General features: G+C 41.1%; 1 protein-coding gene across 9 annotated transcripts in view; it reads left to right on the plus strand.

The window, feature by feature from the left end:
• Nucleotides 1-23,537, plus strand: part of KIF16B (kinesin family member 16B) — a 180,399-nt gene that overhangs the window by 72,099 nt on the left and 84,763 nt on the right. For all 9 annotated transcript variants that reach the window (XR_008313368.1, XM_053284535.1, XM_053284534.1 and 6 more), the window contains exons 13-17: nucleotides 8,467-8,586; nucleotides 9,078-9,129; nucleotides 11,269-11,406; nucleotides 21,869-21,951; nucleotides 22,744-22,832. Coding sequence is in view for 8 of the 9 variants with exons in the window: in XM_053284535.1 (XP_053140510.1) it covers nucleotides 8,467-8,586; nucleotides 9,078-9,129; nucleotides 11,269-11,406; nucleotides 21,869-21,951; nucleotides 22,744-22,832 (482 nt within the window). In the remaining variant the exon portion in view is untranslated. The remainder of the gene's footprint in view (nucleotides 1-8,466; nucleotides 8,587-9,077; nucleotides 9,130-11,268; nucleotides 11,407-21,868; nucleotides 21,952-22,743; nucleotides 22,833-23,537) is intronic.

Here is a 23,537-nt window from a genome sequence, read left to right on the forward strand (position 1 = left end):
AGGAGGTCAGCAATTTCACATTTGAATTTTTAAGGACTCTTGGATGGATGCCCTGGCGATTTGCCAGTTTTCAATTTTTTCAGACAGTTTATAACTGTTAGCCTGAAACAATCCAGAACAACTTTATAACACGAACACTCCATTGGTCGCATGTTTGCTTCTCTCTTCCTGCATGATCCTCAGTTTCTTGGTAGGCAAGTGGCTACATTTCACAATCAGCGTGACTATATCTTTTTCAGATTCCATAGGTACATATTCAAAAATGAAAAAAGAGTGGCAATTCAAGAATTGGGCCCACATTTTACCCTGAAATTAAGGTCTCTTCAAAAAGGCACATTTGACTCCAAATTTGGTGAATAGGAATGGATTCATAAGCGCCGTGAAATTGATACAAATTGGAGAAAGTTCCATCCAGAATAGCAAGCTAGGAATGAAGAGTTGCTGTTTGATCTGTTGCGTTATTCAGCACCTGGACTGGTGGTGCCTCAGACCTACTCCTGCTCTTTGTGGAAAAAACTCCAAAAGAGAAATGGCTATTCCCATCAGGCTTTATACATGAACAGACTGGTTCATGAACGGGGATTCCCCAATTCAGTATACAGTGTAGAAAAAAGAGAGGTCTAAGGCGTATTCTCCCAGCAACTAGGTGAGGAACTAGCTTGTGAGTCTTAGTGAATCAGAATTCATACCCAGTGAGTGAGTCTTGGTTTAAGGCAGTGAACAGGAAGAAGATCAAGAGCGCCGGCTCAAAGGAATATTTGACTGAATCTTCAAGCCACTTTGCTTTAGAAGAATTGCATGGAAGATTTCCCAAGACCAAGCTGCTGAACTTGGTTCTTCAGGGCAGGCTGGGGTCATCTCCCCTGTTTCTTCACTTTGTTGAGGGACAGTTGTGGGGAACGGGTGTCTTATTTTGAGTTGTTATAATCCACAACAGCATTGTGCATGTTCCTCATGTTAAACATCCCGCCCCCCCACCCAACAATGCCTCCCTTCCTTTGATTTAAGCTCGTATCTCTGCTAGGAAGTATGAACAGTAGCCCTTCATGTTTGACACCTGCTTGCCAGCCTGGGTACAGTTGGGAGGAGGAGCAAGAAAGCTTTCCACCATGCAGTTTCTTTATTATATGTGAGCTGGAAACTACCAGTGTGTCTCCCATTTGGCATGGAATAAGTAAGTTTTTGCCTAGCAAACATGTCAACATAAAAGTCCCCGCCTTGGTGTGGCTGGCTGTGTCTTCTGGAGGGCACTCCATTCTACTTGCCTGCCCATGCCTCCTTCAGTGGTTTGCAGGCATGTGCTGCAGATGCAAATGGTCCTTCACTCCCCCTGCTGCCTGCCCCATCCCGCCCCACTGCTCACTTTTTCAAACAGCTCTTGCCTAGAGTTTTCATTTTGAAAGCTTGCCACCCACTCGAAATCTGGCTGGATTTCATAACAACAAGGCAGGAAAATGTATCAGCATCTAATCTGACACCCCTTAAAGCTTGGCACTCTAGGCAGCTGCCTGGTTCATCCATATGTCCATCTGCCCGAGCTCCTTGTCCACCTTCTCTAAGAAAAAAGCAAGGAAGCATTGTCATTACACCTTCCTTGGCTCAGAATACTCAGTTGACAACACTTGGTTTTTGAAACTCTAAATTCCATATTCTTATCCTGACATAACTGACCATGAACGTGATTCCAGAGGTGATAGTGCTGTAATCCTGAAAGATTTTAGACACCCCTTTTGTCAGGCTGTTTTCTGCTTGTAATAATGTTAATGTTGTCAACCGCTGCAAAACCGTAGTAGTGAGCATAGCATTGTTAACAGGTATAACCCAAGTTGAAACAGAAGCCTTTCAGTTCCTAATCAGTCCTTTGAACATATGAACAGGTCTGCCTAGCCTTAAATGCTATCTTTGAAGAATTCTTTTTTTAATGGACAGAGAACTTTACTGACTGTTCTCATCTCTTGGCTGATGTAGGACATCTTTATAATTTTGGCTCCTAACCAAGGGACAGCTTAATGTTCACTTGATGTTATTATGGCATTTTAACATATTACGCTTAGTGCAAGAAAGTAGAGTGTGCTGCATATGTCACATTTTTAAGTGTGTATCCAAGATGTTTTTAAGTATAAACACTTAAAGTGTGAATAGGACCAATACATACTTGAAAAGATGTGTATCATATGGATACTCTTGTCAGAGAGATTTAGGAAATCCAGATTTAGGGACATAGGAAGCTGCCTTATACTAAGTCAGACCATTGGTGCATTTAGCTCAGTATTGTCTACACAGACTGGCAGTGGCTTCTCCAGGGCTACAGGCAGCAATCTCTCTCAGCCCTTTCTTGGAGGTGTCAGGGAGGGAATCTGGAACCTTCTGCATGCAAGCATGCAAATGCTCTTCCAAGAGTGGCCCCATCCCCTAGGGGGAATATCTTAAGGGGTGCTCACACATGGCCCTCTGTAAGCTGCTTTGTAATGTATGAAACAGCCCTATGTTGCAATGGCAGAGGTAATGTGCGCTTAAGATTGCAGTCTTGATTTATATTATAAAGCACATTTCCTTTACGATACAAAATATTGTTGATTTTAGTGTCTTTTGAGGCTCAAGACTTGTCTTATTTAAGAAATAATGTCCTTCTAGGTGAGGGCAGGAAATGAATCCAGGGCAAAGTTTGGTGAAGTGTGATCAACCACAAAAATCTTTATTAGGTTTGCACTTTATTGACTTTTCAGACCCCTAATAGTGGTTACCTGTCTGAATACAGTTTTACAAGAGCAGTAAAATAATGGGCAATTGGCAACCCCAGTAGACTTTTTATTAGCAAAGACACGGAGTATATTCACTTGACAGTTGCTTTCATGAATTCTTACTCATTTGTTCTTGCAAATGCAAGTGTTTTGGTTACAAGACTGAAGCTATTTAGAGAATGTATAATTTCTATTTATCTCATAGACAGAAAGATAAGCTTCTGGTTTCCCCCCTCATCCTGTACTGTGTTAAGTATGTCATGTACATTTCCCCAGTCAGTTATGAATATAGTGGACCCAATAATGCTGAGGGAGGGGGCTACTTTATAACTTAATTATACTGCATCAGTAATGGAGCTTAGCGAGTTTGGAGAATGTGATTGTCTTAATAAACAGCTTCAAAATGAAAAGCACAATTTGCATACTTGTCGAAATACAAAAGACATCAGCAAAATCTATAGCTATCTGACCATAGCCAATCTATAGCTATCTGACCATAGCTATCTGACCATAGCCAATTACCTATGACATTTGAGAGAGCAAGTGCACCAATTATTTTATGGTATGGGTACACAAAATCAAACTGATAGGTTTTTAAAGGCCATTTCATCTGTCTTTGTAAAAACACTTGATCTTTTTACTTGAGACCAACACATTTTTTTCTTTTGCTGTGTTTTGACCTTTTGATGGTCATTCTAATTTTGTATTAAGCTTCCAATAACTCACAAGTTAAACATAATGTCACTGCAGTATGATCTGGTGGAAATGAGCCAATTTATTTCAAGGAGGAAGTATTAGTTGATAATGACTTCATCAACTACCTGAAAATATGCTATACATTCTGATCTCTACCCAGGATTAATGTAAAAGATGGTTTAAAAGTTTGTTTAAAATATTTTTTGTGGAACTAACTCTAAACACTTCAGAAATGGTAGATTCAGAGATGTTACTCCCACTTCCTTTTATTGTGCTACAATGTCGGTGCCCTTTGTGTATCTGAACAGAGACAGAAGTGAGGAATTTCCAAAAATTAAGGGGTCATTTTTTCTGTAGTAATGATTAGGAAGATAATTCAGAGGAACAGCTTTATATAAAGGCTGGCTGGCTGGCCGGTTAGTCTGTCTCCCCCCCCGCCCCGCCCCCGCCCATTATCTCCATCATGGTCAAATATATATCAAAATATATACACAGTATAACATTTCCTGGTCATTGCTTACCTGAGCTTCCTTATATCATAGAATTACCACCCCAAATCAGCACAACTTCACTATATGCCCTGATGTTTGAACTTCTACAGTATGATCATTCTGATTGTAACAAATATATTTACAACAGTGTTCCACAGTATGTAAAGATATCTGCCCGTTGCTGCTTTGTGCCATGAGCTAATTTGAGCTTATTATGTTCAGTTACATTTCTAAGATTTGTGTTTTGTGTGTTAATGTGGTGGCTGTCTTATATTTATCAGGGGGAGAGCAACAGTTGCGTTTTAAACTGTCAGTCTTTTGGGGATATGGGGGGAAAATCATTTTCTTTTTCCCCCACACCAACTTGATGGCACTTAATCAATCAATCTTTTAATAACAACGAGTTAGCAAATTAAAATGAAGTTGCTCAAATAACTAAATATACCATCCTCTGATGATACAAATCAGGTAAGGCGTCAGCTCTTTCCTCACAGAGTCCTCCTCCTCCTTCCCCCACTCCCTGATTACACTGTAAAGTGGGCTTTTCTTACTCATTTTGTTAAACCACTTTGAGAACCTTTTTGTTGAAAAGCAATAGATAAATAATTCTTAAGAGCAATGTATTACATTTTATTTTTTATCTGTGGCTGTAAACATATAAAATCCTCTGTTAAATTATCAGAAAACAAAACATTGCTGACAATTATAGTGAACATACTAAAGTGTTCTAAGAGCATTCATAATCCTACGTGCTCGGCTAGTTTCTCTTTATAATCTGTTAACTTGTAAATCTCTCTGTATTAGCTGCACAATGCCAGGCAGCCATAAAACCAAACAGCCAAATTAGAGGTAACTAACATTTTATAGCACAAAATAAACTGGTTTCTTGTGTGGCCTGCTATTGCTTTTGCTTAAATCATTCAAATTAACTCAACCATCTTGCTTTGTTTAACTTCTTTAAACTAATCATGTGTGAAACCTGCTGGAGAATGTTGTTTTCAGTTCTATTTTCCCCAAACCTGGGCAGATTTCCTTGGAAAAGCAATCTACCTATTTGAAGTTAGGCTGGTTCTTTTGCTTTGACGTTCCTATAGTGTTTCCAGGTAGTACAGTGTGTTCAGCTTAAGGCCTGAGTGCTTCCTATTCCACTTTTTGGAAGGTACTTGGAGAAAAGATCAAGGTGTTGTGTTGTGTTGATTTTCACCTTGTTCTTATTCCATTATTATTTTATGTTGATATACACCTTGTTCTTACTGCAATATTGTCTGTTTATGTCTCCCGATGCCTTTTCTGCTGCATTTTAACATTATAAAAACTACAGACATAAGAAGAATTAAGTTTTTCTGTGGCTTTAATTTTTTATTAATGCTTTTCTAAGCCAACTCCTTGGCCCAGTTTGGCTTGAAAGGTGGCCTAGAAATTGGGGAGAGAGAAAAGAGACAGCTTGCTTGGGAAAGAAACAATGCTCACCTGCCTAAACATGTTCATCATTCTAGAGAGGATGTTCTCCTCAATTATAACACTCCTAAGCTGCATTTGAGATTTATAACCCACTTTGCAGTGTAATCAGGGAGTGGGGGAAGGAGGAGGACTCTGAGGAAAGAGCTGGTGCCTTACCTGATTTGTATCATCAGAGGATGGTATATTTAGTTATTTGAGCAACTTCATTTTAATTTGCTAACTCGTTGTTATTAAAAGATTGATTGATTAAGTGCCGTCAAGTTGGTGTCGACTCTTAGCTACCACATAGATAGTTAAATTGCTGTCGTCCTAATGGTGTGCACATGTAGCCCAAAAAGGTATGAGCTCAGCACTAGTTACCTTACTTCTGATGGGTGTGTTTTCATGGGGTGGGTCCAGTTTTTGCTGGAAACCTCCCCCCCGCAAGTGCGCCCTAAAACCCAGTATTAGGGACCTACTTCCAGGTCGCACGGAGCACTTGTTGGGGGTGAGGTTCAGTAAAAATGGTCTGGCAATTATATCATCCAGAGGTAGGGTTGCTGGCACTGCACACATGCTTTTTTTGGTTTGCACATGAGCACCATTAGTAAGCATGTGATAGATAGATAGTATCAGCTTAACTCATTCCTTCTGGACTTGGGAATTTCATCTCAAGGACTGCAGTTTCATGGAGTTGGAGTAAAAGCCAAATAATATGGTATTTTAGAAGTACTGTATGTTGTTGCTCAGTTGGGTAAGTGGGGGAGGCGTTTTGAAAAATATTTTGCCTTCTCTGGAACAGAGTCCCCTTTCAGCAGCATACAAACAGCAGCATGATGATTATTTTAAATTACTTATTTATTTTTATTTTATTTAACATATTTCTATACCGCCCAAAACTTGTGTCTCTGGGTGGTTGAAGCAATTAAAAGTTGCTTCTTTAGAGAAGGTGGTGCATAGTGGTATTCCTCCAACCCACCCCGCTAGCCTTTTGACATAGTAGTGCATTTTCATATTTTTTTTGTCTCCTCCAAAAGATCAATTTTTGTGCTGAACATTGGACCCAGTGAAAGGTTTTCTTTTTAAAAAGCTGGATCTTGACTGGGGCCTTCAGGATAGGGTAAAAGAAAATTTATCTTTTAACTGAAATTTATCTTAAGCATCTGACTTGGTTGTACAAATTGTGCTCCAAATTGCTAAGAATAGTTTCCGGCCTCCTAAACATTTAAAAATGAAGGAATTAGCCAGTTAACTTGCTGCTTCTGCTGTTTCCTTAAGTGAAGTTTTTAATATTGGAATTGGTATAATTTGTGTCAGAGAAAGAGTTTATTATATAATATTTGTCTTCTGGGATTCTAAGTGGGGTAAGACTGGGCGTAGACCCCTACTGCCCTGTGTATTCCCTTCACTCTGGGTTGCAATGAGCAACTCAGCTAATGCCCAACTCTGCTCTCACCATAGATCGAATCCCCAGGTCCAAGTAATGAGTAGAGACCCAAGCCAGGAATTTTGGACATATTTCCATAGTGCTTCATAGCACATAGTATGATTCAGAAATCCATGCTTTACCATGAATTTCACTCTGTTAAGTAAAATAACTTTGCTTAAGTATTACATAAAATGAAATAATTACATCCCATCTTGCCACAAAAAGTGCCCAAGTCTGCTTTTATAGACTGAACAGTAAAAATCCTAACAACAACAATAAAATAAAACCTGCAAATCATAAGTCAGTTTTAAAAAATCAGTCTGAAAAATGTTGCAATGGAGCTTATCTTAGATGGCCATGACTCTCTGTCAAAAAGCTTCTCAAATAGGTTTTTAGACAAAAAGGGGAAAGGGAAGAGGCCATTGATACCCCTCTTTGGGAGTTCCAGGTGCCGAGAGCCACCACTGAAAGGACCCTGTCCTTCATTGTTATGTGTTTCATTTAGGAAAATATGGCCTGTGATGATGACTGCAACATCATTTAATATTTTGTGTACTGTATTGTCTAAAGAATGCCAGTAATTGTTGAATTTCCACTAACCTGTAAAGCTTCTAGTCTTCAGTTTTCAGTAATCTTATATGTGAACACTAATCATACTGTTGATCCATTCTGCTGCTTTAGAACAATAGTTTCTGAGGAATAACAGTAAAAGAGGTTTATTGCCATCAAGCCCTGCTTGTGGGCTTCCCAGTGTTATTGTACGGTGCAGCAAGCAGGATACTGGACTTATTTCGTCATTTAGCCTGATCCAGCAGGATTCTTATATAAGATAAAGAGTGCTCTCCTGCCTCTTCCTTTCTCTGAAAAGTCTGTCTTTCCATGGCAGCTCATAGGCTGTAGTTGGTTATTTGTCTTAGAAACATGCACACAGTAGGTACAAGCAAGGAGAATGTAATATTACTCTTTTATACAACTTTCAGCCCTTGGAACTCATTACCATAGCATGTTATGGAGCTCCATAGTTCAAAAAGTATATATGGTTTAGTGATCAGAGTTTTGGAATAGGACCAGGGAGCCCTTTAACTACTCAGCTCTTGAAGCATACTAGTGATCTTGGGGGTAGGCCACTCACTCTCTCTTAACCAATCCTACCTGTCTCAGTTGTTATGAAGATAAAATGTAGTGCTGGGGAGTCATGTATGCTGTACTAAATCCTTGGAGGAAAAGTGGGATATAGCTATAAAAAAATACATTAGAGGAGGATGGATGTATCGGTTACTACGAACCAAGGTGGTGGGGCAGATCCTTTTCCTTGTCTTTAGATAAATGAATTAAACGTTGGCATTCAGATATTTTTGTTTAGAAATAGCTGTCCTGTTTTTTGAACACAATCTCTGAGATTTCCAGTAATGGAATGTCCACAGTCAATAGCAAGTTTTTGTGTTACGCTCAAATGTCATTCAGACACTTGCATGAGCACTTCTCATTCTCCTGTGGTGCAAATAAGAACTTCCCCATCCCCTTCCTCTTTCCATCTTGATAATTTCACTTTTAGTTAAAACAAATGAGATGCTCAAAGGAAGAACTACCCTAAGAATAATACAACATCACACTTTACAAGCAGAAATAAATTAGGTATGTGAGATTTGACTTGTTCTTGTTTTTGTAGGAACAAACCTTAGCTCTGAGGAAAGAAGGAATTGGTGTTGTGTTAGATTCGGAGCTTCCTCACCTAATAGGCATTGATGATGATCTTCTGAGTACGGGTATCATCTTGTATCACTTGAAGGTAATTCAATATTTATCTGCCTTCCAGTTCCTAAGTGGACAACTTTAATTGTAGTGTTAATTTGCTGTCTAAATAAGCTAAGCATCCATTACTTCTCTGCAATACAGTGACAGCAGCTAGTTAGATATTCTAATTTGTTTAGTATTAAAGTATCTGTCAGCTACTGCCTAGATCTGTCTTGAGGGTCAATGATAGATGAATGACATTCTTGCGGAGTCTATTGGTTTTTCATTCATTTTGCTTTAGCCATAAATTGATGTTGCTTGGATGCTTTCAAGGTACTTTTTCTCAGTAAGCACAGAACTCATAAGAACTCAGTAAGCATAGAATCATGGAATTATAATAATTTAAAATAAAGTTGCTTTGATAAAAGTCCTTAAATCATTAGATATTTTAAAGCCATTTCATTCTACATTCTTTTATGATGACAAATGTTATTGATTTGGTTTAATTCTGTATTCATACAGTAATAACTCACTTCTCCTCTGCAGGAAGGTCAGACACATGTTGGCAGAGAAGATGCTATGACCGAACAAGATATTGGTAAAAAAAGAAAAAAGGCTGCACTGCTCATTCTCTCTCTCTCCCTCCCTCCCTCCCTTTAAGAAGCTGACTCTTATATCTTCTGAAGACTGAGAGGCATTCCCCATGCTTCTTTTAAAAGTTAATAGTATGCTCTTGGGAGTCAATGAACTATAAACATTGGGGCTTATGAATTATGAGCTTCAGTATTTCTAGACTGGTACCATCCCTGCGCGTTAAAGCACAGTGTGCAAGGAGGCAGAGGGTCCACTGCAGAAAGTTGCTTGCAGATTGAATAGTTCTAGCCATCTTAAACAGTGTATGAACTTTAAGATATGTTTTATATACATAACACTGCAAATATCTTCACCACAGTGTTAAGGGATTTGGAGCAGGTCGTGCACTTTCCCCTCTGTTTTGTGAATTCCCTTCCCACTCTTCACTATGTTTAGTCATTATGTCTACACTGGTATTAACTGTGGTCAGGGAATTCCCTAGGCTCCACTCTCCAAATTATCTGAATACTGTCCCCAGTGATTAACTTGTTAGACACAGATAATACTGGAGTTGGGGGAAGAAGAAGAAAACATTGTTCTTGGCTGGACATTTTGAATTGAAAAATTTAATATACATTTAAATTATGACGTTGTTTTTCTAGTGACTGAAAGCAGTATCTCATGGAATGACCATGAATTGCACAGATACTGGCTTGTTTTCCTCTTCCCTCCCAGCCCTTTTTCTCTCTTTTGTTTTGTGCCTGTTAAATTGTAAGCCATTATTTTAAAGGAATGCATTGGTAGAAAGACAGTATATAAATGTAGAGATTAAATAAATAAAGACTAGAACTCCCAGATGCATGAGAAGCTACTGAAGATGAATGCACTACATTTGAGAATTAAGAGCACTGTGCAATCTTACCACAAGAAACCATGAGATGCATCTACACATAGATGTAGCTAACTTCAGTTCGTATGATATTAAAATATAAGTTAAATCTAGTAAAATGACTGCAATTGTCAATTTGGGGGTGTCTCTTGAATTTCAGGGAGCTATGGACTGAGAGTTGAGACCTCTCACTTTGAATGAGATGACCATATGAACAATTTTGCTGTGGTGGGACCATATGAACAATGTTGTTATGGTGACACATAGCTTGAGCCCACATCCAGATGGGACATCTCAGTCTGTAACTCTTCAAAATGCAAACACCCCACCTTTAATTTCAGTTCCTGGGGAAAACATAGACTGTGGTTAATTTTAATCAGGTCTAACTAGAATTTAAAAGCAGGGTTTGAAGCTGCTTGTGGCTACTTCCAGCTTAGAGCATGGCAGGATTTTGGCTGCACTCGTCCCTAGAGATGGATAGATAATAAAAGTGTTTATTTCAGAGAGTACATACAGGGCAAGATTATCGAACACACTCTGAAGCTGGTGTAGCTTTTCTCCAGAACAATGCATTCATTACAACTTGAGCACTGCATGTTTTACAAATATTAAAACAAAGCTTTCACTCCACATATGAGGTTACATGAAAAATGTTCCTCAGTGTCCACTGATACTTACTTATTTTTATGCATGAACTGTTATTAGAGAAAAATGCATGCATTTTAAAATTCCTGTGATTTTAATCTAGGTCAGATGACTCTGCAGATAATTGATCTAATGAGATCACTTACTTTACTTGCTGTTGTTACGCTCTCTATTATAAAGAGCACTTTCTCTATAGGTGGATTCAGATGACCAAATAAATCATAGGAGATTCAGTCCTGAATGCACCCAAACCTGCACACTCCCTCCTCCCGTATTCCCTTGCCTTCTCGGCTCTCTTGCTTAGTCATGATGTTGTAATCGTGCTTTGTCCAAATCCAGAGCTCTGCTTTAACTGTGTTTAAGAAACCAGGATTAAACCAGGATTTGAACCCAAGGGATAAACCATTATTTATATGGTTATCTGAACCTACCCTGTTTGTTTGTCTGCAGGCAGGTATACTTAACACGTAGAGTACTAGAAGAAGATATGAAAGCATCTAAAAGCTCTTTTCACATTTACCAGGACAAGAGTCAACTATTTAAACTCTAGAATAAGGATCATAGGAGAAATATTCAAGTGCTGGTCATATTGGTTATTAAAGTGAATGCATCTGTTTCTCTGTATTATAGTACTTCACGGCCTTGATTTGGAAAGTGAACACTGCATCTTTGAACATTTCAATGGAACAGTTAATTTAATACCGCTTAGTGGAGCACAGTGTTCTGTAAATGGAATTCAGATCACAGAGGCCACACAACTCAACCAAGGTATTTGTCTAGGGGGAAAAGGGTTTTAACTTCCTTTCCTTTCACAATTACACTGAAACCTAGTGTACTAAAAGAAATAAATTCCACCTTCTGTTCTTTCTCTGCTCTATGTACTTTATCAAACTTCTCTGTTAAATATTTATTTATTGCAATATTGATGTAGTCTAAAATCATCAGAAGCCAAGTGTAACATGTTTATTATCCCCTGTGTATGTGTATATGAAAAACATTTGAGATATGTTAGGTGTGGATAAATTGGTTTGTGACCTCCATCTCCACTCCAAAAATGAGTAGAACTTTTGTTAAAAAGTCATCTCACTCCTATGTTTTTGTACCAACATAGGAAGCTGCCTTATTACAAGTTGGACCATTGGTCCACCTAGTTTAGTATGGTCTACACTGAATGGCAGCGGTTCTCCAAGGTTCCAGGCAGGAATCTTTCCCAGCCCTACCTGGATATGCTAGAGATTGAACCTAGGACCTTTTGCATGCAAAGCAGATGCTGAGCCACTGAGCTACAGCCCCATCCCCAGCAAAATAAAAAAATAAAAAAATGCCAGCCTAGAAGGAGCTGGGAGCAGTACAGACTGTATGGCCTGAAGAAATGAGACAGAATATTTGCACTAAAACTGTCACTGCAAGTGTTGATTGACTGTTCAGTTCCATTTTCACTCTCGTTTGAAGAACATAGGAAGCTGCCATATACTGAGTCCGACCATTGGTCTATCTAGCTCAGTATTGTCTTCACAGACTGGCAGCAGCTTCTCAAAGGTTGCAGGCAGGAATCTCTTTCAGCCCTATCTTGGAGATGCCAGGGAGGGAGCTTGGAACCTAGATGCTCTTCCCAGAGCGGCTCCGTCCCCTGAGGGGAATATCTTACATTGCTCATACTGCTAGTCTCCCATTCATATGCAACCAGGGCAGACCCTGCTTAGCTAAGGGGACAAGTCATGCTTGCTACCACAAGACCATCTCTTCTCTCTGGGACTACACTTTTCTTTTGCCATCCTTCTTCCAACATAAAGCCCGCTTTGTGGCTTTTGAACCTTACAATGAAGAGAAGAAGGTGCTAGACAGGAGTTTCCAGCCTTGTGTCTCCAGAGGTTGTTAGATTACAACTCCCATCATTCTGAGACACAGTGGTGTGGCCATAGATTATTGAATTCTTTGACTCACAGGCATTAAAGAGCCCCTGGTGGCCCAGCGGTAAAACTGCCGCCCTGTAACCCGAAGGTTACAAGTTCGATCCTGACCAGGGGCTCAAGGTTGACTCAGCCTTCCATCCTTCCGAGGTCGGTAAAATGAGTACCCAGAATGTTGGGGGCAATATGCTAAATCATTGTAAACCGCTTAGAGAGCTCCAGCTATAGAGCGGTATATAAATGTAAGTGCTATTGCTATTGCTATTGCTATTGCTATTGCTATTGCTATTTCCTCTGTGGGGAAGAAAATTCTTCCCTCGATTTCTGCACCAAGCCATTATTCTATGGATATGCCTAAGCGGGCTGTTTAATTCCTTTGTTGTTTGAGCTCTGATACCCAATACGATCTGCTTATATTGTTTACATGTTTGCCTTCATATTTCTCTCAAGCGTACCTCAGGTCTTTATTATCCTTCTTGCTAAATTTCCTTTGAATCTAACTACCTGCAGGCCTGAAATGAGAATCAGTACAACTAAAGGGGTGACTCTCTTATATCCCTAAAAGACCAGGCTTACAGTCTGGGGTGCACAGTTATCCAGCACTTTTATCTATCTATCTATCTATCTATCTATCTATCTATCTATCTATCTATCTATCTATCTATCTATCTATCATATTTTTATACCACCTGATATGTACATCTCTAGGCAGTGTACAAATTTTAATATTAAAAATCACAGATTAAAATACACAAAACAGTAAAAACAATATAAAACATATTATTAAAATTAATTCTAATTAAAAGCTTGCAAGAACAGGAGAGTCTTGAAGGTCTTCATGAAAACAAACAGAGAAGGATACACTCGAATTTCAGCAGGGAGGATATTCCAAGACAGCCACAAAAATTTAACACATTTAAAAGTCAAAACAAATTAAAATACATGACACAATAAAGATAGCATAAAACAGTTAATAAAACAAATTGTTAAAATTATAAAAAAAATCCATTCTAATTAAAAGCCTGCAAAAACAGAAGAGTCTTAGAGTCTTCCTGAAAACAAACAGAGGAGAAGATGCTCTTATTTCAGCAGGGAGCAGATTCCAAAGCCCTGGGGCAGCCACAAAGAAAGCCTGGTCCTGGGTCACCACCAAACGGGCTGGTGGCAACCGTAACTGGACCTCTCTGGAAGATCATAACAGGTGGAGGGTTCATGACAAAGGAGGCGCTCTCTTAAATAGCCTGGACCCAAACCTTTAAGGGCTTTATAAGTAATAACCTGCACTTTATATTTCATCTGAAAACATATCGGTAGCCAGTGCAGTTCTTTTCACACCGGTGTTATGTGGTCCCCTCATGTTGTCCCAGAGACCAATCTGGCTGCCACATTCTATACCAATTGTAGTTTCCGGACTACGTATAAAGGCAGCTCCACGTAGAGAGCATTACAGTACTCAAGCCTGGAGGTTACCAGCATATGTGTGCCCTGAGAGGAAGGCATGGAAGGAGGCACCCAGGCCAGGGGAGAGCATAACATCAGATGAGATAAGTCAAGTTGGACAAGGGTCAAGAGAACAGGTTGTAGGGCACAAAGTCTAAAGCAGTTTGTCCACTTCCTCAGGAGTCACAAACTGAAAATGATCCAATCTGATCATTAGAGGAATTGCTGGACACCTCCACAGTAGACTCTGCAGTAACTGTGGAATCCAACTCGGCCCAGATATGAGAAATTTTATCCACGAAACAGTCATTAAAAATGTCACAGCGAGCAACTGATGGTTCCAAGTTTAAATTCAAGGGGGAGGGGGTACATACTAAACCCCTCACAACCCTAGACAATTCAGTTGGACATGAATTTGCGGAAGCAATCCGGGCAGAAAACAACTGCTTCTTTGCCGCCTGCACTGCCAGAGCATAGCTCTTTAAATGTGCTCTGTGTTGTACCCTATCAGATGTACACGTACATGCGTGCATGCACGTCACATGTCTGAAGTGCACCAGGGCAGGCAGCCCCCACAGGATTTTTTTTTTTTTACACAGCACCTGCGAGGGAAATGTGGCTAGGGGTTGCGGGGTAGTAAAAGCACCCTCCCCAGTCCTTAAAGCTATTCTGCCCCTTCGAACTGGCCTAAACACCAGACTTTCAAATCGGTTCCAAAGTCCATAAATGGGCCTCTGAACTGGTTGGTGCACATCCCTATTTCTAACTGGAATAGAATAGCAATTCCTTTTGACACTACATTATTGTTTATGGATAAGGTAAATGCCAGTCATCAAAAACTCTCAGTGCAACATAGCACTTAGCAATAGCACTTACATTTATATACTGCTCTATAGCCGGAGCTCTCTAAGCGGTTTACAGTGATTTAGCATATTGCCCCCAACATTCTGGGTACTCATTTTACTGACCTCGGAAGGATGGAAGGCTGAGTCAACCTTGAGCCCCTGGTCAGGATCGAACTTGTAACCTTCTGGTTACAGGGCGGCAGTTTTTACCACTGCGCCACCAGGGCCTAGAACTATTGGCTAGAACTAGAACATAACTAGAACTAGAACATGGCCTAGAACTATTTTCTTCAAATACGTCCATCCCAAGTTTTATTTTTGATGGTTATTTGCCCACTTTGTTATAGAAATTAAAATGGAATAAAGGTTGTAAAACAAATATACTCTACAGACTATGCCAAATCATCCCTTGGAAAGGCAGAATCCAGTGTTTTCTTTCAATTTAAAATTATGCTAACATTGTCTATTTCACTTTATCGCAGTCTAATCTTAAAGAAGATTTACTGTTCATAAAACTTTATGCTGCAGAGCCATTTCAATACTATTGCTGTAATTTATGCGATGCAGCAGGTTGGCCTTTCTTTCAATCGGTATACTTTTTATGAAAGTATACTGAAGGGGGTCCCAGCTGGTTATGATTCTGCCAGCTAACACTGTAAAATGCTTTTTCTTTTTAACTCTTTCTTATGTTCATTACTTTCCAAAGTATCTCTCTCTCATATCCCTGGTGCCAGCCTGAAAGTTAAAATTGACTATTTTTCTTTTTAAAAACTCCACAAATGATTTAAGTACACCCACTCAACTGTTCGGGAGCAATGGCAAAAAGCAATTCTAAATGACACATTTATATTCCAGCCCCATAAAGATCCACACACATGCTTCCCCAAGCATACAGGGAATCTCAGACTTCAGCGTGACTTTGTGATTGAAGCCCATATATCTTTTCAGGAACAGATCTTGGCTGTAGTATTTACTTCAACAAATAATATGAAAGTAAATTCTAAAGACTTAATGGCTTGAGACAAAAGACTGCACCAATGTACACACGGGCGGAGCCACCATTGCACCAACAGGTTCGAGGAACCCGGGCCGCCATGCTTCAGGGGCCGCACCTCGTGCCCCAGCCATGCTCTAGCATCTGGTGCCCCAGCCACTCCCCTGTATCTGATGCAGAGTGGCCAGAGCAGCTCTCCCTGTCTTTTAAAAGCAAGGAGAGTTGCTCCCGACTACTCTGCACAGCCCCGTTGGCGAGCAAAACCTGCGCTACTTTCGCAGCATCGCTGGGAGCGAATCTCCCTGCCTTTAAAAGGCAGGGAGATCCACTCCAGCCATGCTGTAAATGCGGCGCTGGCTGGACAGCTCGCAAAAACGGCCATGCGGCCCCGTTTGCGAGCTAAGCTACGCCCCCTGTGTCTGAGATGCAGGAGGCATGACTTAACTATGCGCCCTGCATCTGGGGTCACATGTTCACGTCAGATGCAGGGGGGCTAGGGGGCTGTGGTGGCAGGCTGAACCCTGTCCGCCGCTGGTCTCCCTCTGCCTCTGAATGTACAGATGTAGACAATGAAATCTCCTTCACAGATAACACACAAAAAGGGAAGAATTCCCTTCTAATCAAGGTCTGCTGGGAAGGACAAAGGGGGTTTGGAATTTGATTTTCTCTTAGAGAAAACAGCGAAGTGTAAATAGTGTTACTTTATTATTCAAAGAGCAAACACAGTGGTCTGGTGCACACATGTATGCTCTATGTTTACACTCCCCCTTCCCCTTGGGTGATCCAGTTCCCTCACTTAACCATAGTTTGCCTTCATATTCAAACCATTCTGGTTTGCAGGCTTGCCTGCAAACAAGGATAGAGAACAATGTAGTTCCACATTTATTAAATTCAAAAAACCCAAACCTAGCTATGTTTACTCAGAATCAAATCCCATCGAGTTCAATGGGACTTACTGCCTAGTATCTTTAAGATTACAGTCTACAAGTTTAATTTTCCATTTTAAGGGGTAGCATTTGGATTAACTCCTGATCCAATTCAGTTTGGGCACTATTTTACTGAATAAGTAGAACTAAGGCTAAAATCTGGTTTAGACACTGCTGAAAAACAGTAAAGTGAAAACCTTGCATTCAGTGATGCCTGAATCAAAGAGACACATTAACACTAACTCACAAATATGTGCAGTTAATTTGGACAAAGAAGTGGTAATTAATTACAAGGTGTACTTCCCACAAATATCCTAGAAGAGTCTTAAACTATTAACACATTTCAAATGAACAGTAATTTCAAATGAAAGGACACAGTTAAGCACATAAACAGCTAATCAGAAATACCTGAAAGCAGATATTTAAAGGTGCTGTGATTCTAGACTGTAATTAAACACTATTTAAGAATCAGTGCTAAAACATGCATATTAAAGGCTAGCATTAACACTTTTCAGCTTGTGAAGTGTGATTTGGTGTACATATAGCTGCCATCTGTCTGCATTTAAGTCCTTGGGCTGTAATGTTTTCTTCTAAAGCACAGGGTCTCAAAGTGGGAAAATACAATGGTGTGAAAAGCCTGTTTTGAGCCTCCTCAAATTTATTTATATTTAATATATTTATATTTAATATATTTACATTTACATGTATATTTATATTTAATATATTTATATCTATATTTAATATATTTATATTTATATCTATATTTATATGGAAGATTGGTGGTTGTTGTAGTTATCATCATCATCATCATCATCATCATCATCCTCTCCTGCAACAAAGTTCTTAAAATAGTTTATATAAGAAAAAGAATAAGATGATGCCTAGTCCTGAAGGGGCTCACAGCTCAAAAAAGACACACGGAAGATACCAGCAACAGTCACTAAAGGAATGCTTTATAAGGGTTGAATAGTAGACATACTGATATATCTATGAAGACCATTATACACTGGGGTACCGTAATTGTATGGACACTTGGGTTTTATCACTCATTTTTGTATAGACATTTTGTACATGTATTAACCATTTTGTGACTATTTGGTATTAAGAGTGGTTTACATATCATTGTTTATATTATAATACTATTTGCTTCTATTACTAAATTGTTTATTTGTTGTAGAGTTTTGTCATAGTATTGATTGATGGATCTGCCCATTGTTTTTGCAGTTCATTCCATATTCTGCTATACATTGGTTTTTGGGGGTTGAATAGGGACATTTGCCCTCCTTTGATAAATCATCATCAGTTTTGTTAGCAGCCCCATAACAAAGTCTCCTCTGAACATCTCACAACACCACAGCAATAAAAAAAATATCCAACAAACACACATAAAACAAGACAAAATACAAAATATTTGTAAACTGTTTTTAAAAAACCAATTTTAATAAGCCTGAATGAACAGAAGGGTCTTCACCTGGTGTCTAAAAGAACAAAGCGATGATGCCAGGCAAGCCTCACTGTTTCTTCAACTATTCCTTAAATGGGGTGCCCTGGGGTGCCTCCACACCCCCTGCCCGCCCCCCCAATCCTCTTTAGTCTGTCCTGGGTGGTGAGGTCGCTGCTCCAGGCAGCCAGGCTGTGCTGGGGGTCCTAGCGTGACTTCTGCTTTAGAGACAGAGTGGGGAAAGAAATAAGTGGGATGGGAATATTGTGAGTTAAATTGTGAGTTGAAATGTTTCTGCTAATGCATATTTGCATAAATAGACCTGTTTTATATTACATTCTTGTGAGTTCTGTTGCTGTCTGTGCCTTCAAGAACCCATGTGCTAAAAAACTGTGTCACTGTATGTGTGTGAGAGATGATGTTTAACTTGGCGGGGGGCCTCTAAAGGGCTTTTGGTCCAGGCTCCAAAACTGCCGGGGTGCCAGCACCGGAAAGGCCCCTCTCCCTACTAACCACCCACCTCAACTCGTGTGGCAGGGGTACTTGGAGCAGGGCCTCCCAAGAAGATCTTAAGGTCCTTCAGAACATATGGGCAAGGCACTCTCTCAGTTAACCTTGTCCCAAGCACTTTGAATTGGGCCCGGAAACAGATGGAGTTAGTGCAGCTGATGAAGCACTGGCATGATATGATCAAAATGCCCAGCCCCGATTACTAATATTGCAGTCCTGCTTTGGACCCACTGCAGTTTCTGGACCATTTTCAAAAGGTAGCGTCACATACAACGCATTGCAGTAATCTAAGCAAGAGGTTACCAAAGCATGGGTCTAACTATCTCTGTCCAAATAAGGTCACAGCTGGCATATCAGCTGAAGCTGATAAAAGGTACTCCAAGCCACAGAGGCCACTTGGGCCTCTAATGAATCATGGATGAAGGAGCTGACTTGGTACGTGTCACAGAGACCTGGTTAGGAGAGGCTAGTGCTCTGATTTGGTCCCAGCTTCTCCCAGAGAGTTATTCCATGGTGGAGCATGTGAGAAGATGTGGGCGGAGAGGTGGGGTAGCTGAGGTCTATAAGAATACCATCTCCCTTACCAAGATCCCTGTCATATAGGCATTTGGCCTATATCAAATATGTGTACCTTAGTCTAGGGACAAGGGATAAATTGGGACTTCTGCTGGTGTACTAATCACCATGCTGCCGAGTGGAGTCCTTAATTGAGCTGACTGCCTTGGTTGCTGAGTTGGCACTGGAGTGGCCCAGGTTGTTTTTGGCAGGACACTTCAATGTTCATTTTGGGACCAGGTTGTCAAGAGAGGCTCAAGAGTTCATAGTGGCCATGACAACTGTGGGCCTATCCCAATTGGTCTCTGGACTGACACGTGATCACATGGTCACACGCTCGATTTGGTCTTTTGTTCTGATCAGGGTGGTGTTCCATGGGGCGGGGGGACTCCCGTTATCTCCCCACTGTCATGGATGGATCACCATCTGGATAAGGTAGAACTTACTGCCTCAACCCACCTCTGCAGGGGTGAAGGACCTGTTAAATTGGTCCACGCCTGAGGAGATTATTGGATCCCATAGGATTCCAGTGTAGGCTATGGGGCTGAGACTGCCTTGGTCAGTCTGGTGGATGATCTCCAAATGGTTATCGACAGGGGGAGTGTAACTCTCCTGATCCTTTTGGATCTCTCTGTGGCTTTCGATACCATCAACATGGTATTCTTCTGGACCTCCTGAGGGAGGTGGAATTGGGTGGCACTGTTTTACAGTGGTTCCACTCCTACTTCTCTGGTAGATTCCAGATGGTGTCGCTTGGAGATGGTTGTTCTGCTAAGCAAGAACTAAAGGGTGGAGTTCCTCAAGGCTCCATACTGTCTCCAATTCTCTTTAACATCTACAGGAAACCACTGGGAGTGATCATCAGGAGGTTTGGTGCAGGGTAATATCTATATGCTGATGACACCAAGATCTATTTCTCCATGTTGACCTCATCAGGAAAATGGCATATCTTCCCTAAATGCCTGCTTGGAGGCAGGAAAGGGTTGGGTGAGGGATAACAAACTGAAGTTGAATCCAAATAAGACAGAGGTACTGACTGTGGGGGGTCGGGACCTGAGAGATGGTTTAGAGCTGCCTGTTCTGGATGGGGTTACACTGAACTGAAAGATCAGGTACGTAGCTTGGGAGTGCTCCTGGACCCAAAGCTCTCCCTGGTTTCTCAGGTTGAGGCAGTGGCCAGGATTGCTTTTTATCAGCTTCAGCTGATACGTCAGCTATGTCCATTCCTAGAGATGAATGACCTTAAAACAGTGGTACATATGCTGGTAATCTCCAGGCTTGACTACTGTAATGCACTCTATTTGGGGCGGCCTTTGTACGTAGTCTGGAAACTACAATTGGTACATAACACAGCAGCCAAATTGGTCTCTGGGACAACATGAGGGGACCACATAACTCCAGTGTTAAAAAAACTGCACTGGCTACCAGTATGTTTTTGGGTTCTCACAACTGCACTGAGGAGGGCTGGTAGAGAGGCAGGCAGGCTCCTACCTGCCTCCCCACACGTGCACGGCACATGAACAATGCCACAGTGAGTGGCAGAGCCAGGAACCAGAGGAGGAATTCATCCTGCATCCCACAATGCATCATGCCAGCAGTGTGGGGCCTTGGGGCATTCCCGTGCTGCCAGGAGCTCTTGTTGCCCAGCTTTGTGACAGCCCAAGAGTTCACACTAACAGGGAGTGGGGTAGAAGTTTGCACTTGTGCCCTCCTATCACCCTATAAAATGTGCCATTGAGTTGGTGTTGACTCCTGGCGTCCACAGAGCCCTGTGGTTGTCTTTGGTAGAATACAGGAGGGGTTTACCATTGCCATCTCCCACGCAGGATGAGATGATGCCTTTCAGCATCTTCCTATATCACTGCTGCCTGATATAGGTGTTTCCCATTGTCTGGGAAACATACCAGTGGGGATTGGAACCGGCAACCTCTGGCTTGCTAGTCAAGTCATTTTCACGTTGTGCCATTAGGTGGCTATCCTACTATAAACCTGGGTTAAAAAATCCAGGCTGCCCAGTCAGAGAGCACCAGGATTGAGACCAGTCCCAGCACTTCTCATGACTGGCTCTACCCAGGTAAGGCTGCCAGTTGTGAGAAGAACCCTTATTATATAATCTAAAAAGGATTCAGCATAGAGACAGTTCCAATTTGTGAGGAATTCCACCCACTCACCCCAATCTGCTTCTATTGGCATTGTCTTTTGAGAGAGAAAATATGTGAAAGTGTGTGTGTATCAATCAGCTGGAAATAACTGACAGCTTTCAGAAAGGAGATCATAATTTGCCAGATGATGTTTATGGAGACTGAAATGGTTTGTCAACTATTCTACTTGGATTACTTCAAAAGGTCCTTGAGGGCACATATAAGAAAAGTGCAGAAGGACTTTTACTGGCAATAGGTTGTTTTCACTTGCTCTTAAACACCTCAGCAAGACCTTTTACCCATTTTCTGTTAAAGGCATTTTAAAGTAGTAGTGAGGAAGAATCTAAAGGTAGTATATTACATTTAAAATTGTGACAGCTCCATTCCTACATTAGTCTTTAAAAAAAAGACTTTTAGTGTTTTTATGTGCTCATTTAACCTATGCCTTTTTAAAAAAACAACAACTAGGTGCCGTTATATTACTTGGAAGAACAAATATGTTTCGTTTCAATCATCCTAAGGAAGCAGCAAAACTGAGAGAAAAAAGAAAGGTAAGTTTAGTTAAGTGCTTGGGAAATATTTGACTAGTGAACATTTTGCCACAAGACAGATGTAATCTCATTTACATTATGAGATTAATGCATATTGGGTGGGAAACACTTGAGTAGTTAGTAGGGATGTGCACTAACCGCGGTTCAAGCACCAGTTCGGTGCAGGGAGCGGGAGCATTAAAGAGGAGAGCAGGTCCTTACCTACTCTCCACCGCCCCATGTAGCTTCCTGCTGGGGTGGCGCTTGGCCCAAGTACCCCCATGCTTCGCCAGCACACATGTGGCATCTGCACATTTGTGGGCACTGTTTGCTTGGCCAGCAACACCATGCTAACCGCGCAGATTGCGCCCATAGGAACAGTCCTGCTGAATCAGGCCCAAGGCCCATCTAGTCCAGCATTCTGTTTCGCACAGTGGCCCACCAGATGCCGCTGGAAGCCACAGGCAGGAGCTGAGGGCGTGCCCTCTTTCCTGCTGTTACTCCCCTGCAACTGGTACTCAGAGGCATCCTGCCTTTGAGGCTGGAGGTGGCCCACAGCCCTCCTCCATGCATGCGCAGATGCTGTGTGTGAGCTGGCACCATGCAGGGGTATTTGGGCTGAGCACTGCCCCAGCAAGAAGCTGCATGGGGTGGTGAAGAGCAGGTAAGGACCTGCTCTCCTCTCCCTTAAAGCTCCTGCTCCCCACACTGAACCCTTGCTCAAACCACGGTTTGTGCACACCCCTGATAGTTAATGCAAACATATTTAACATTGGTAGTAAATAATTATTGAATCTTCTGCTGTCTTGTTAGAGTGGACTGCTTTCTTCCTTCAGTTTATCAATGTCTGATCTTTCAAAGTCTTGTGAAAACCTCTCGGCAGTCATGCTGTATAATCCAGGGTGAGTACATTCCATTTAGCAGTCCAACTGATATCAATAGCTTAATTGTCTGTCTTTAATGTTAACATTTGAAAAGTGCAGTTTTTCCAGATGAGTTCTGCATGTATGTGTTTATAGTTATCACATGAGTGGAAATGCTGCTTATTGACTTGAAAGAAACTGGAGGTACTCAGATCTAGTTTCACTTCTGGGAGTTTTAGAAATGTATAGATCTGACCCAACATGTAACAAGTGCATCCCTTATTTTCAAAGATTTTGAGAAAGTTTAAATGCAATCTTACTAGCAGGAATGTTTATGAATAACACTTCAGTTTCATACCAAGAAAAGGATGCAAAAGTAAAGAACTGAAAGGCAAATGAAAGAGAAAATATGGGACTGCAGATTATTATTATTCAGAAATGCACAGATAAGAAATGGAAAGTGTTTAGAAGCAAAATAGTGTTTAATTACTTGTGCGCACTAGATCAAATAATTAAATTAAGTCATGTAAAGCAAAAGCCTTCATAACTTTTGCCAGGTTTCCTAGCTGTCATCCTGAATTTAGTCTGTCTGTCTGTACTGGCTATAGAAATCCCATGACCCTGTGTTGACATCTCCCCACTCAAGCTGTCAGCCCTGACAGTGTAGTCCGTTCTTTGGCGGGTGTGTGGCACTGGGGCAAGACTGATGCTAGACATTGCATCCCTTGCCTTCCCAGTGGTTCA

This window comes from Hemicordylus capensis, chromosome 1 (genome assembly GCF_027244095.1).
Source record: "Hemicordylus capensis ecotype Gifberg chromosome 1, rHemCap1.1.pri, whole genome shotgun sequence".
Taxonomy (NCBI): domain Eukaryota; kingdom Metazoa; phylum Chordata; class Lepidosauria; order Squamata; family Cordylidae; genus Hemicordylus; species Hemicordylus capensis.